At 35.3% G+C, this 16,195-nt stretch overlaps 2 protein-coding genes across 2 annotated transcripts; one reads left to right on the top strand and one right to left on the bottom strand.

The window, feature by feature from the left end:
• Window positions 1-1,194: 1,194 nt before the first annotated feature.
• On the top strand, window positions 1,195-6,257 carry LOC114244706 (m-AAA protease-interacting protein 1, mitochondrial). The gene is made up of 3 exons (XM_028176592.2): window positions 1,195-1,933; window positions 4,833-5,031; window positions 6,052-6,257. The coding sequence occupies exons 1-3, from the start codon at window positions 1,505-1,507 to the stop codon at window positions 6,234-6,236; spliced, it is 813 nt and encodes a 270-aa protein (XP_028032393.2). The 5' UTR covers window positions 1,195-1,504; the 3' UTR covers window positions 6,237-6,257.
• A 592-nt stretch (window positions 6,258-6,849) lies between these two features.
• Window positions 6,850-14,426, bottom strand: Dbct (Dihydrolipoamide branched chain transacylase E2). Its single transcript, XM_028176653.2, has 9 exons — window positions 14,132-14,426; window positions 12,726-12,883; window positions 11,731-11,918; window positions 10,517-10,641; window positions 9,765-10,004; window positions 8,530-8,796; window positions 8,322-8,450; window positions 7,796-7,867; window positions 6,850-7,087 (listed from the first exon to the last, which is right to left on the bottom strand). Exons 1-9 carry the CDS (start codon window positions 14,210-14,212, stop codon window positions 6,923-6,925), a joined length of 1,425 nt encoding a protein of 474 aa, XP_028032454.2. The 5' UTR covers window positions 14,213-14,426; the 3' UTR covers window positions 6,850-6,922.
• Between the last annotated feature and the right edge of the window lie 1,769 nt (window positions 14,427-16,195).

Genomic DNA, 16,195 nt, shown 5'->3' with positions numbered 1-16,195 from the left:
CCGCTATGATTACGAACCTCTGTGAAAACTAAAGATACACTAACCAAGGAACATTACGAAGTAATTAATTTATAAATCTAATATAATATAAATTTAAGCGCTGTGTAGACTAACTCATCTTCTTCATACTATTCGGCCGTGTAACCGTGTAACCTACATGGAGCTTAAGAAGACATGTATTACAAATTACGGAATTATTGCGTTAAAAAGCAAGCCTCACGCCTTTACAAACTTTTTCTTTTTACGAATCAACGTCAACATGACATACTTATTAATATTTTTCACAAATGTACACAAGATGTGAATATTTAACCTTTAAAATTTCAGTTTTTTACATTCAATTTTGGATAATCATTTAGCAAAATGGAAAATTGTTTATTGTGTAAAATAAAATGTTGAAGATGCAGCTATAAAAAAGCAGCATTATTGTCATGGGCGCAAGGTACGAAAAAAATAGTCATCTATTATCTATCTCTATTTATAAAAATGAATTGCTGTTCGTTAGTCTCGCTAAAACTCGAGAACGGCTAGTCTAATTTGGCTAATTTTGGCCTTGAATTATTCGTGGATGTCCAGGGAAGGTTTAAAAGGTGAAAAAATATAAAAAAGCTCGGAACTATATAAAAACAAACAATTTTGTTTTTCCTTTGATGTGTCCCCTTGATGTGTCTTTTATTTATCGATTGAGGCACTACGAAGTCTGCCGGGTCAGCTAGTTAATGTATATATATTGTGATAATTATGTCTTAAAGGGATAATGCTTTTAGTAATGTCCTGTATTATATAAAATTATTAAATCAATAATCATCGCATCGAACCGATTTTATCAAAACCAATTTAATCTTAGATAAACCACCGAACTCACGGTCTACTTAATATTAAACGTGGTACACCGCTCTTCTTAAGACATTCCGGCATAACGGTTATTAGACTCTTCAGACCGGAGCCGATTTTGGTTTCGTGGCAGAAATTAGAACGGTGATCATGTCAAACCGTGTTCACTAAAAATCTTACAACTGGTGCTCACGATGAGGGAGGAGTAGAGGGACTTAGTAAAAAATTAGTTCACAATTTTACTTACTTTTATTGACTTTTTTGAAGTAAAGTTTTTAAGTACTGGGTTGTCTATCTACGAATGAACGAAGAGGAAAATAGTAGTATTAGGATAAAATAGTCGGAAATATTCAAAAGATCTGACTTTAACAATATAGGTAGGTACCCTTAATTAGAGGGAAAATGCAATTCTTTTGTATGTCATACCGAACATAGCTTGCAGCTCAGTTATATATGTATATGTAAGTACATATTGCAAGTTTTTAAAATAAATTAAGTATTAACCACTTGGGACTGAAGTCAGAATGTACCTAATACACTACGCCATATTGCGGCGATCGCTCTCATAAGCGGAAAATGAAAATTCTAATATCATGATAGAAAGACATAACACAATAGATAATAGAAAAAGATAGAAATTAGTACATTAAAATTTTGTTTTCATTGTCAGATGGCTGTTCCAATTAAACATGTAAGGCGATTGTATCCGCTAGCAAGTCGTTGGAATACAATAAAAAATTTGCATCTGGGTATTAATCGTCCAGTCTATTCAATTACTTCATACGTTACGAATTTACAAAACAGTTTGTGTTATCCACAAAATGTAAAGAGATTCGAATACCGACAAATGAAACCTGAAAGAAACAATGAACGTAAACTATTTGATTCAACGAAGGTAGCGAAATTTTTTAAAGGTTTCCCAAAAAATTTCTTTTTCGGAAACAAAGAGAAGAAACCTAAAAACATAAAACGCGTACCGAAATTGATATTGCTTCAGAACCCTATTAAATGGTTGATGATCAAAATAGATTTCAGTGTATTAAGAAACGTGTGGGATCCAACGTTTGAAGAAAAAGATTTCAAATACGGAACTAAACAGGTTCGTATTCATTCAACAAATCAGTCTTGGTAACAACTCGACTACTTTTTTATATGAGTATGCCCTGAAAATTAAAGCACGACATAATGCTTTGTTTGTCCAAAATTGTTATCATTCTGCTATAACAAGATAAACAGTAATCACGATCTACACATAAGTAGTGCATCCCCACCTAAAAATAATACTGTATATAGAATATAATAAATATAAAACAGAGCTATCTACTGATAAGATAGCCTTCTAATTAAAACCTAGAACTTAGATCTATATCGTACGATATATTCATTAGACTATATATATTCAATAAGGTTGCTATTTTATAATAACATAAAAAAACATTATTCACATTTTCTACATCTAATTAATGCATCCCCACAATAAAATGTAGGTATGTATCTACTGATAAGTTGATTAAAAAACATTTTTTTTTTAATTATATTCTTAACAAAATTTAATAATTTATTTAGGTGCCTACGTAAAATTTGACCGTAAAATATTATACCTACTTAGTCGTCTTTATATTTAATACAAAATAGTACTATATATTCAAATATTTACGATGAAGATAAAATCTACCGCAGTTCTTATTTCTGAACGTTTTGGGCCCTGCCCTGTAATTATATTCGGGTTTAATTAAAGGTCACTGTTTTTCGCATTGTCTGGATCTGTAACTGTAATGTAACGTTATGATTATATTAAGATTGGACACCGGACCTAATGAGAGAAATATTTCTTATAGGCTAACTTCTATTCAGATAGAAAACTCAATGTAAGGCCCAAATAATTATAATTTTTTTTTTCGTGCCGTGTGCCGAACCTCCTACGGGGTCCCCGCGCCTAAGGGCGCGCGGGATATGTGGGACTTGACGATCTGCAAGGTGTTGGGAGCAGACCGCGGGCCCAAGGAATTTTAGGGCCCACCCACTAAACGACTCCCCTGCACTCTTACACCTGACGTCCGATCTCCGTCCGGGGTCAAAATCCGGTCAGAGTAGGGGAGTTCCCGCGGTCAACACTACAATCAGACACACGGCGTCACCCCGAGGACGCCCGACCGATGGGTCGTCGAGGCGTCGAGTCGACGACCAACGACGTCGGTCTCCGCGGTACGGCGGCCCTACCAGGCCACCCGGGCTATGCCGCTGGTGTTCCGGGATACGGAACGCGATACACAACCGACCGGGTTGCTCTTCCACAGTATGTTCGGCGATGACAGCGACGACGAAAATGCGGACCGCAACGCAGTCCGCAGCCGCCGACGCGTCGTCTCGTCCTCCTGGTGCCAGCGCGCTAGAGTGACGGTAGCGTGCGGCACAGCCTCAACCCCCTTAGGTCGCCCCGTGACCATCACCGGGAGGAGACGGGCTCCTTATAGGGGCCGGAGCTGGACAAACGCCCTCCTCCGACCCCCGGCTCGGCGGCGGCGGCACGGCGCCGAGAGGGAAGAAGAGCTCTCCCTCTCTCGTTCCGCCGCCTCCTTCTGCGAGATGGTGGACTCGCAGAAGTCGAGCATCGCCTGCCAGGACTCGTCGCTGCCGAGCATCGTAGCCACAATGGTCGGAAGCGACAAGTCCGATCCTACTTTTGCAACGAGGACGCGGCGCTGCTCCGCGAAAGCGGGGCAGTACGCGAGCGTGTGCTCCGCCGTGTCCTCGTTGCAGCCACTGCAATCGTGGCACTTCGGCTCCGTTCGGGCGACGAGGTGCAGGTAGCGACCGAAACAGCCGTGTCCCGTGAGCACCTGCGTCGCTCAGAAGGTGAGACGTTCTCGGTCGCGATTCACCCAGTCCGAGAATACCGGGCGGATCGCCTCGACGTTCCGTCGCACGTAGGCAAATAATTATACAGGCTTAACAAGCGTTCGATAATAAGCTTAATTGGCTTGAGCCTTCTTCTAACGGGCTTATAAAGTTCCGATAACTCAATATCAATAAGACTAATTAATTTCTGCTTTCATTTAATTTGATAAGTTATCACATATCAAATTCAAGCAAAACAATTCAATCCAAGGCTTAAGTCGTCGACGTTAAGTCTTGGATCTCATATGTTAAGGTTCCTAGCGTCCACGATTGTAGGAGTCTATGAAGACAATGCATATTCTTTTTTTATGTTCTCTGCTTACTGAAACCGATGAATCTCTCGACGATCAATCATCATATTATCAACGATAATTTTGTAATTATTCAGTTGTAAGGAAATTTTTGCCGTAAACGAAAAACAGTCCTAATGCTGACCTTTGGTTTATTTGTAACCATTCTTACGTTCACGAAATAAAAAAGATGTGTGGTGTCGTGGGACACCATAGGAACGAAGTTCCTTATTATAAAAATATTAATTTTAAGTTCTATTCGCGGTATAAAGAAAAGAAAACTGGATGCTTCGCAACAACCCACGGTCATTCGGTAACGTGCGAACTTATTGTGGTACACTTCATTCACAGTTGTTTGCATAAGAGTTAGTGTATTGCGCAAACGAACGCTCTGAGATCGTAGTCAATGAATGATAAAAAAATATGTTATTTTTTGTACGTTAATAACGTACAAAAACGTAAGACTTTTAACTAGTCTAAGTCTAAGACTAAGTCTAGTCTAAGTCTAATCTAACTAAGTCTAAGACTAAGATAAGACTTAACTTTGTAATACAAGATTTGTAATACAAAGTTAAGTCGTACAGTGTGTGCATCACTAATAAAAATCTTAAGTTACGGACGTTTTTTCCCGGTTAGGGTACCCCTCCGCATCGTCCCATAAAGGACTTCGTTCCAAAAACTTACTAAAAAGATGAGTATGTATGCTGATAATCTTCACAAATTTATATTGAAAAGGCAGTATATTATTGTTTTAGTATAGATAATGAGAACGATTCCCTTACACTGTATAAGCCTATCTGTAATTCCCAGGCAATATCACGGGTTACACAAGTTATAAGCGATGGTCAGTTCACAGAATTGAACGGTTTGCTTACGAAAGCAGCTCGATTAAGTTTATTGCGTGAATTGGATCGTAACTGGAGTAACAAGCAACGTTCGTTACTGGCACTTAAACATGAAGACATTCAGATATCGTCACCGAGAAAGGTCTATTTTATTAGGATAGCTGGTTAGTATTTAATAATTGTCCATTTTAATATGTGTTAATATTCTGAATAATGTTTAATATTATTGAAGCGAATAGGAAAATACTGCATTTAAGCAAATTAATATACATAGGTGCTATCAAAATTTAAGTTAGCAAAGATTAGCAAAGATTACATTAATAATCTATGGAATCGTTAATGGACTCGATAATGATTCCAAGTTATTGATATGATCAAACAAAACAATCATAATCTCCAATCTGTATTTATTTGTCATACACACACACACATCATGATGCTTTAGAATGTACATCTATTACCTCAAACTTTCCTTTTTTTTTACCATTAAAATTTACTTGAATTTCCGTATATTGCGTTGCAAATATAAAAATATATAGTTTGGCCATTTATAAATGATGCTACAAATAAAACAATGACATTTATTTTAAATTAGGACCTGTAATTTCTGTTTTTTCTCATCTTTCTTAAATATTTTTGTGATATTAAAATGAAGTAGGTTTGATAAAGAGAACCGAATTTGTGTGTTTACTAAGATGAAACGAACTACTTACGAAACAAAACCAACGTATCCAACCATCGCAACCATCCGATTGGTATTAGTCCAACATATTTATGTGAACCGGGCTATAAAAGGATTTCATAAAATGCTTACTGTTTGTGAAAAAATAGATCTTATATAGATGTGCAAACAAACCTGTTCATCACACAATGTTTGTCCGATGTGGGGATCGAACCCGCGACCCTCGGCTCAACAGCCAGGACCGCTAACTACTGCACCACCGAGTCAGTCTTACTTACTTACTTTTGCAGTGTATTCTTTAAGATAACAAACTTTAAGCAAACAAACAGTAAGCATATCGCTCAAATAATTTTGTGCATGGATTTAAATTATTAAATTAGCCACCATCGTTATTGTCGTCTCAATTAATTAGGTATACTCTCAACAACATAATTATAATTTTGTCAAAGAATTTTTGTTTCGATGATTTCGAGATTTCATTGATTAATTTCATTTCTTTCAGATAAAAAGTACTGTGACGTAGATATGGCATTCTTGGCCCTGAAGTGGGTGCCAATCAATAGTGTTAACGTTTTGTTGTTTACCGAAATATTCGCTAGATTTCATCGTGAATACACACCAAATTGCATACCAGAGTGGACTATTGCTTATTTTAAGGTGACCCGATTTGAAGTTTTAAAGCGTTAAATATATTTTATTTGTCTTTTATTTTGTAGTTTTCTTCTTAAACGAATTTCTGACGTATTATTTCTTATAATCCTATTGTTAAGGATAGCGTGTTAAAATTATAAGCTGTTTGTAGGTAAGTAGCAGGTAACTTTAATGCCTATTTCTATCGCCAAAATATGCGTTTAGGTTTGATTAGGCCCTAATAATTAGGGCTATTGAAACTTCAATCTCCTTGGTCGAAGTGAGCAATAATATTTATGTAGTTGTTTCTTTAGGTCCTAGTATTCATTTAAGTCATCTATGTATGTACCTATTTAGGTCTGTAAGCGCTACCCGCCTATCGTCTTTGTCGAACTCGTCGCTTGCGACGAAGGGCTCGGCGAGTAAGCTAACCCACAGATGCAGCCCACTGAGTTTCTCGACGGATTTTCTCAGTGGGTGGCGTTTCCGATCCGGTGGTAAATTCTGCGAAGCACTGCTCTTGCTAGGGTCAGCGTTAGCAATTTCGCTAGGTTTGAGCCCCGTGAGCTCACCTACTCGCCCGCTAACGCCGATATAGCCTCTCAAAGCTATCAACATAGGTAGGAGAAATACAAGCGCTAAAAATAAACTTAAAAATAAAAAGTATATATATTTGAAAACTTATAAAAATATATATTTAGATATAATAATAACCAACAACATTAATACAGTCATTACGAAGGCTATAAGTCTAGTAGTAGAATGTAAGGGTCTTCAAGATAATTTTTGAGATGATTTGAGAAGCGCGCCATTGTCACGCCGTCGATGACTCTGTGGTCGGCAGACCAACTGACCGACAGAATGTGAGCCTTCACAACGTTCCCTTGAGAATCAAATCTCGGGAGAACCTGTAAAGAATAATATTTTATGGTTAATTTCATCTTTTCTTTTTATTGCTCACTGGTGTTAATTGGTTACCGGAGTCAATAGACATCACAACATGAATGTCGCTACCCACCTTGAGACATGAGGTCCAAAACTAAATTGAATTTTATAACGGCTGCTTCTGTCTTCATAACTGTTTCGCAGACAGACGCAAACAGAACAGATGATTGTATTTACCCGCGCGGGCTTGCAATACAGCCAAATAGTGTAGTCAAACTATCTGTACGTTATTATAACAACATAATACCAGATTGGCCCTGAGAGCGTATGTCTGAAGAGCAATAAAAAAATCGCACCTTTAGAATTGAATTGGCTTAATCCAAAATTCTTGGTTTTTCAAAAACCCCGAAAAATGTAATTGAAGAATTGTAATTTTTCAGTTTCAATTTTAATACTTGAAGCCTTAAAACTTTAAGGTATGCAAAGTTTAAAAAGTACCTACACTTTGTCCTTTTTTAGGCTAAAATTTAATTTTGAGTTTTAAAAATTTAATTATATAAACTGATCGAATACATGTTTATAAGTCGTTCAAAGTATAAGCCTTATTTTTTTTTAATTTTTAGTTAAGTTTTACTTCAATTCTAAAGGTGCGATATATTGAAGTTGTTGCGGTGTATCGTTTTGCAATCCCAGTAACGTACTAAATATTAATATAGTTACGCACTACTAACCTGTATTTTTCCTAATGCTCCAATTGCAACTTGTGGCGGGAATATTACCGGTTTCGTGTAAGTACCTCCTACCTAAAAAGGAAAATATTTTGTAAAAAAAAATTACGCTTCATATGCTTAGGTTTTATTATATTATTATGGAATACAATAGGTACATTTGTAATGCCGGTGAACCGCGACCGGTTCGTTGTGTTGTGCGTAGTGTTCTTATTTGGAGAAATTTATACGAATATTGATTTGTCAAAATTAGAGATTCTAATTAAATGGCTGAACTTCTGACATAGACTTAGGATCGATACCAGACTTTAAATATTGTAGAACAAATACCAGGCAATTATAAATATATAGTCCGATTCCATTTAAAATATATTGCCGAGAAGAAAAGCAAAATATTCGTGAATAGGAATAAGGAACTTTGTGCTGTCCTACTTTATAGTTATGCTTCTATTGTCGGGAATTATATCAAAGGAATTTAAGACATAAACCATAGATTTACTTTGATATTGAGATGAATAACAATACTCACAATTCCGATATTTGATATTGTAAATGTCCCTCCGGTGAGATCATTCAATCCAAGTTGCCCCTGCGATCCTTTCTCTTGCAATGTATTTAACTCTTGTGCAATTTCTAATATTGATTTAATTTGGATATTCTGAAAATAACGAAATGTATAAATAACCATTTGACCGGATCAAACATTATAGATAAGACGAGTTAAGTTATTTATATACCTTGATAACAGGTACGACTAATCCGTTGGGCGTATCCATAGCAACGCCTATGTTATGACTTGCTTTGTAAATGAGATTTTCACAGGAGCTATCGAGACTACTGTTGAGAATGGGTAGATAGTTCAAACTTAAGGACGCTGCTTTGATGATGATCGGCATGTAAGTTAGTCTAACCCCACGTTCTTCCGCTTGCTTTTTGAGTGCTGCACGCGATTCGACCAGTTTTGTGACGTTGTACTCGTCGCTGAATACAAAGTGCGGAATTTTCTGGAAAAAATGATGAATTAGAATGCGGCGGGTTCGTAACAGTAAGGTACACTTTATAGATTGCTTAATTTCAAATGTCTGACGGTCGACGGCCTCAAATTAAGATTTTCTGTACAACAAGTTAACGCAGATGCTGAGCACCGCAAAAACCTCTAAGCACTAGCGAGATGACACAAAAACCCTACGTATTATACGTAAGGCCTTAGCTTTTTGATATTGTTACGCCGGCAAGAGTAACGCCATCTATCGCTGAATAGTCGAACGAATAACTAAGGATCTAGTATCACCTAGAACGCTCAAGGAGTACAACGCCATCTATTGTCAGATAGCGGAAACAATACTAGAGATGTGTGGAATATTCTCAATAACTCTAGGGATGTGGTATCGACTATAAAAGCGTTGCAGGGATGATACGCAGTCAGTCAGTAATCGGAACTACTCGAAGCGAAACAGCGAAAAATAAATGAGATTATGGATATTAAGAGAAACATTCTAATATTTTAGTGACGGTAGTGGTTTTTGTGATCTGAGCGTTTATTACTCTGCAGCTCTTAAGAGCTGAGTGACAAATTATGTTGACCTTCACTATAGTTTGTCCAACAAACGAGCTTACCGTCCCCCTGGTGTAAATTGTTTTCAGTTACCCGTTGACATAGCAACGTGAAGCCTACCACCCGCCTTGAAACGAAATGTGGTGAGATTTGATCGAAATCTCAGTTGTATTGCAAAACAGATGTCATAAAAACAAGAAGGAAGGTACTAATCACCCGAGCAGGTATCAAATACGCTCTACCAGTAACCATCCAGTAATCATTAATGGGCGATCATAGTACTCTGGTTTAATCATCTATTCATATAGAGCGCTGCTGCCCAGTGAATTCTTCTTTCTTTTCTTATTTTTAATTGTATTTAGAGGAAGAGATGAAATGGCGCTGCTATACACTACGCTACTATAAGCTAAGACTCACCATGGCCTCCGTCATAGATTTAACCATTGCTTTCTGGAAGCCGGTAACAGGGACAACTTTATCCTCGAGAGCTAATTCTACTCTTGCCTGCGCTTTTGTAACTGGTATTTCTACAGCTCTGACACTACCAGGTAATACAACTTCGTTCGAGTCATCCGAGTTAATATTTAAATGAGACAACATGTCTTCCTTAAGAACTCTTCCGTTTCTGCCAGTTGCTTTAACGGCACTCAAGTCTACCTATAAACAATAAAGAAAACAAAAATAATGAAATTCTTAGAGAAGAAATTGAAATACCTTTTGTTTTCAATGTACAAATATTTTCTGATGTTCTAAATCAAGTGCTATTTTTATATAAACACCCACGTCATTAAACTGATATTTTAAATATTTTTTCATGCATTCTGAACGCGCTAATACCAAGCAACTTTGAATTTAATACATATGTAGCGGGTAGCTATCATAAAACACAATATATTTGACAGATCCCTGAATATCGTTAAGTGAGAGTCCATAAAATAGCATTCGGACCGTCGTCGGTCTACCGAGAAATTTCGCCCGCTTGTTGGAAGACCTCCTCTTTGTCGTTAAAATCCAAACTAGAATCAGTGCATGACACGACCGTGTAACTCGTGTCGCCTGGCCACTGATCTCCAAAGGAATACCCGTTGTTTGTGTTTATGAAGAATCTAATTTGCGTTCCTTGCTCTTCAATTTATCTATATATACAATAAATATACTTAATTACATACTTTGAATTGAGCGGCAATTCTTCTCACCGCCGGAGTAGTTAATACTTTAATTTTTTGGTTTTGTTCCGTTTTCGGAGCGTCTATTTCAGCAACAGGTTTATCAGGCGCAACGTCTGTGGGTTTCCCTGAAATAAACAAAGCTCTCTAGATCATATTGAAAATCTTAAATCATTTGAATAAAATTTATAACACATGGATCCTCGTTTACCCTAATCAATTTTCACTAAAACTGCAACTTTTATTTCTTACGTTTTCTTTATTTTTGGTTTGAAAACGTCTATAAAACATTAGAACCCTTGAACTTATTTCTCATGATTAACAGTGACAAATCATTCCTCTGGTTTTATACGTATATTATCTCTTAAAGGTTTTGTCAGCTGATTATGACGTCAAAAAATCCGGATTCATTTATTTAACTACTTTTTTGATCGACTCTAAAATTAGGTGTTATATCAGTTTTTCTAATGTACTGGGAACTTCAATATTATACATTTCTTATTAAGGTTGTTCATATAAAGTAGCCGCTTAATACACTCAAGTTATTACAGAAAATTATTATTTAGATAAATTAATAAAACGATTTTTTGTCGTGACGGCTTTAAACACCATAGCGCTGCTGCTTTTCGGTCGGTTTAACATTCGCGTTTGTCATTTATCTATATATTAATACGTGAAGCAAAAACTTTGTATCCCTTTTTAGGAAAATTGCGCTGACGGAGGAGTGTGAAATTTTCCACACTTATAGAGAATATAGAGAAGAAGTGCACAATGCTAATATTTTTTTTAAATAATGCGTAAAAGATACATTAAATCAATAAAGAAAACATTACACACACTACATACTATGTATTTGACGCTCACACGCATGCATACTATTTATTGTCAAACTTTTGTTCTTGACGTCTGTTGTCAAATTGAGAATAGATTAAAGTGTACTCTTGGCGAAATTTGTGATTATAGAAGTATAAAGTACAATCATAATAGTGTACAAACTTACAATTCCAATTAATTATAGTCGAATTTCGACTACTGCGGGACCTCTAGTACTTTTAACTTACTAACATTTTTTTTGTTTATGTCCACTTAAGCGCGTTTGTGCAGAGAGTACGTAACGGTAGGCAGCGGTTTGGCACTGCCCTGTCATTGCTAACGTCCATGACTAGCCACTCACAATGCTCGTTTGTCTGCAAGGGCAATAAAAAAACTTAGCTTACCGTCATTTTCAGAGTCTTGCACGTCAATATCGACTAGGGGCTGTCCTACAAGGGCGGTCTGATCAATATCATGGTACAGCCGTGTTATGATACCGTCGTATCGGCTAGTGATGGTGACAGCTGCCTTGTCGCTTTGTACTTCGCAAATGTTGTCGAATTGTTGAACATTATCACCGACTTTGACGAACCTTGAAAGAAACACGAATATTTAGTTCCAAATTTAACAAATAAAATCAATTGATGTGAATAATTTGACAAAAGGAAGTTCGCCTTTAGCACTGTAAATTGTCGTTAGCGAAATATTTATTTGTCTTGGACTCAAAATTGATTAATCATTTGAATTAAAAAACTTGAAACTCATTTTCATCTGTTACCGCGTACAATTAAATGTTGGGTTATATTAAAATATAAAAGGCTTCGAAAAGTAAAACGCTCTTAATAAACTAATTACCTAATACATTCGACATAAAAGTTACGAAATGATTTGCGTGCGCTATTAGCATACAAACAATTGTTTGAATTTTTGTATAATACGTCGTCGTTTGAAAATAAGTAATGAATTTGAATATATTTTTGTCTAATAAACACATAAGTAACACATATTACAAATCGAGGCATAGGGGCTTGACTGCTTGAAATGAAAATAATCTAAATATTTTGCATTAAATTTAAAATGATAGGTCTTATTAAACTGGTAAACATAAGCAACACATATTACAAATCGAGGTATAGGGGCTTGACTGCTTGAAATGAAAATAATCTAAATATTTTGCATTAAATTTAAAACGATAGGTCTTATTAAACTGGTAAACATAAGCAACACATATTACAAATCGAGGTATAGGGGCTTGACTGCTTGAAATGAAAATAATCTAAATATTTTGCATTAAATTTAAAATGATAGGTCTTATTAAACTGGTAAGTTATGTATTTGTGGTAACTGGTAACTTATTTAAGCTATGTAAAATATAATCAAGTTTTATATTATAAGGTACCATTCCTTGATGACGACTTCTCGTATCCCTTCACCGATATCAGAAAGCTTGAAAGCGACGATTTTGTTGACAGCATGACTGGTGTGGAAATGCCTTAACTCTTTGCTTAAGCTTTCATTCAAAGGCGTTTTGTAAGATAGTTGTGATACGTTTCTCGCCTGAAAAAATGTTGGGACACTTTATCATAAGCATAACCTAATCGAAAACAGATATCGTCTTCTCGCATTAAAACTGTATAATCTCAAAACTTATTAATTTTACAGGAGAGTGTTTTAAAGGTTTAACATGTGATATTTTTAAAATTAATCATCTTTGCAACATTTATTTTTTATTTTTTACCAGTTACATTATTTGTCTTTTAAAGTAAGATAAATGTATTAATTTTGTTAATAGTAGTCAAAACAGGTAAACTAAAAAAAACTAAAACTAAACTACGCTCTTTTGACAATATTTATGACAAAAATACTGGGGATACCAAATGATTCTGCATATTAACTCGATTTCGAATATTTTTGGAAATTGTACAATTTTAATGCGAAAAGACGATATGCAAAGATCGTAGCATAATGATTGCTATACGAACAGAAGTCCTCAACACATGCAACACGGATCCCATTAATAATGTGAATACATTATCAAGAAATTGGTAAGTGTCCGTACCGGTAGTCCCACTTGACGTTACATACAAATTAAGCGATTTCAAGTAAATAAAAAACCTTGCCAGTACCGAAAACTCGACTTGGCACATAGATTCATTATACATAGTTTTATTCTTAAACGCACAATAATGTCAACGTAAGTGTATGCCTACGTTTGCATTATTATAAATTGCGTATTACAACTATTGCTTAAATTTCAACTTCAACTCATATGACAAGTTTTACATTATATTAAGTTAAATACAATCACGTGTTTATGAATTTTAATATTATTATTTTTTGTTTTCACAAGCATAATTACAATTATGACCTTGAATGAAGATCAATTTTCATACAAAAAACATTAAGATTTGATGTTTTTGTGATTTATGTTATCTTAACTTTATTACCTATTCATTTAGTAGATAAAATTTCGCTCATATTAAAATTTCATAACAACAACAATTCTTGTTATCTTATCTTATTGCCACGAAGAATTAAAATTAGTTCAGATTTTATTTTAGCAATATTAGGTAATTGATATAATAGGTACTTCCGATAATGCTTGTACATCTAAGCGAATTAGGTGCTATGTAATTATTGTATTCTAACTATTATAAGTATTTAGGAATCTATTACAATATATGTATAATTTCGTGGCTGAGCCAAAAGGTAAGTAAATACTAAAACGTCTTTGCATAAGGTTATTCCTATCTTTATTTTTTGTTGTTGCTATAAGTATTTATGATATGACTTCTTGTTACTCACACTTTGCGTCGTCACCTTGATTTTCCGGCACCGGTTCACGGTTCTCATTTGGAATACAGATCTACGAACAAGAATCGACATTGCTATGAAAGAACTAAGAACACGAATTTTAAATAATTATAAAGAGCATGACGCGAGCCCTGTGTTCGGTCGCGATCACAACTGAGCGTTATCGCCTCATTATCAGTGGGCCACGGAATTGATTAACATTCGAGTAAATTATTCATTTAACTATGTTATTTCGTAAGTCGTACGACGTCAGTGAGCTGTGAGGTTAGCCGTACTAATGCATATATCTGGGTCGAGTCGGCATCGCTGCTTCAGTACGTACCATAACTTGACTCTTAGCGCGCATAATAACCAACTTGCGAGTTTTATTATTAGAGTGATAAAGCAATTATGGGAAATTAAAAATACAATGGGTTTTAATGATGACATAGTCGGTGTTGTTTAGCAACAAATTTAAATAAGTTTTCACATTCTCAGTAAGAATGATGATTTACAATAAATAAAAAAGTTAAATATATAAATACCTAGTAGTAAAAAGCCAGACTAAATAGCTTTAAATGTTGAGGGTTATCGAGTAAATTGTAGAAAAAATATTATAGTTTGGAAAAATGATTTAATCTGTTACGTTGTCCAAAACATTTCAATGCTTTAAGACGAAAGTCTGCAATCTGTATGTTTTTCATAACTTACGGTGGTATCGTAAAGCATTGATAACCTTTTAAAGGTTAGGGTAGAACCGTTGGCGACATACTGCCCAGATAAGCCCGTTCTGGAGAAAGTTGGGTGAGGTATATCCAGATGTAGATATGATAATTGTTTCAACTGAATTATTAAAAAAAAAATTGTCATTTTGTTTTTTATCCCATCTAACGTAACTGGCTACCATCACCGATGGATAACAGCAATAGAAGAGCCACAGCCACGCAAAAAACTAATCACTCCACTTCAAGTAGTTCTTTCTTAATAAATATCAAATCAAGGGTATAATAAATGATACAATTTCATTTGATTACCGATTTGATAGGCTTGGTGATTTAAGGACACGGACCATTTATATACATACTTCACAAATTTTATTTAATTTTTGGGTTTTAAAATTTAAATAATGAACATTATCTAGTTAACTTAAAATAAAATTTCTTAACTTCTTTTGCTTAGGTCATTTAGGTAAATAATTTACCACTTTAGGTATTATGGGATTCCTCAAATAATTATAAAAATAGATTATTAAGCAATTCTTTTATTAAAGACACAATAAACATGTTTATAAAGTTGATAAATACATGAATATAATTAATAATCTTTACGGTGAATGTAGGTACTCTGACTCGTAATATTGAAGATCAAATTACAAAGCTGACATTCTTTGTATAAATTCTTCTCAATTCTTCAGCGCGAGGTAAATAATTTAAAGTGAAGTTGTAAATTTCATTACAACATTGTCATTCACTAGCATAAAATTATAGAAATAAATCAAATTAGTTATATATTCTAAATTGTTACGTTTTCTCATAAATAATTCAAGCGGTCACAAGCGGCTTGGTTAAATAGATAAGAAGTGCATGAAAATTTTGAAGTTCTATTAAATTAAGAACAGAAACTTAATAGTGATAGTCCTAGTCATGGTAATACTTTTATAGTCGACTGGTAACTTGGATAGGATAAAAAAGGATTACCTTTAAAAGGTTTTTTTTGAGGTTTTTTCGACGTCCTTCGCTTTTCATCTTATATACATATAAATTACATAGATTGACATAATATATTGCTATGCGGATAATAACTCGACAAAGAGGTCGACGTGCAACCTAACCCATGCATCAGCCCGCTGAGTTTCTCGCCGGATCTTCTTAGTGGGTCGCGATTCCGATCCGGTAGTTGATTCAGCGAAGCACTGCTCTTGCTAGGGCTAGTGTTGGCAATTCTCTCAGGTTGAGCCCGTGAGCTCAGCTTCTGGTGCGCGTGAAGTTGGAATAGCCCCCTAGGCTACCAATGATTACGTAGGAAAAAAAACATGAGCTTCGTAACAGAATTTCTTGTGGCCGGTATATCGCAGTG

This window comes from Bombyx mandarina, chromosome 22 (genome assembly GCF_030267445.1).
Source record: "Bombyx mandarina strain Sakado chromosome 22, ASM3026744v2".
Lineage (NCBI taxonomy): Eukaryota > Metazoa > Arthropoda > Insecta > Lepidoptera > Bombycidae > Bombyx > Bombyx mandarina.
Note: the sequence above shows the minus strand (reverse complement) of the source record. Positions and strands in the feature narration are given on the sequence as shown.

Excerpts from the sequence above, each read along its gene's own strand:
- LOC114244706 (XM_028176592.2), top strand. The coding sequence starts at position 1,505 with ATGGCTGTTCCAATTAAACATGTAAGGCGATTGTATCCGCTAGCAAGT. Across the intron at positions 1,934-4,832 it reads TCAAATACGGAACTAAACAG|GCAATATCACGGGTTACACA; the intron begins GTTCGTATTCAT and ends TGTAATTCCCAG. Across the intron at positions 5,032-6,051 it reads CTATTTTATTAGGATAGCTG|ATAAAAAGTACTGTGACGTA; the intron begins GTTAGTATTTAA and ends CATTTCTTTCAG.
- Dbct (XM_028176653.2), bottom strand. The coding sequence starts at position 14,212 with ATGTCGATTCTTGTTCGTAGATCTGTATTCCAAATGAGAACCGTGAAC. Across the intron at positions 8,797-9,764 it reads AATCTATGACGGAGGCCATG|AAAATTCCGCACTTTGTATT; the intron begins GTGAGTCTTAGC and ends CATTTTTTCCAG. Across the intron at positions 7,868-8,321 it reads CAATATCAAATATCGGAATT|GTAGGAGGTACTTACACGAA; the intron begins GTGAGTATTGTT and ends TTTCCTTTTTAG.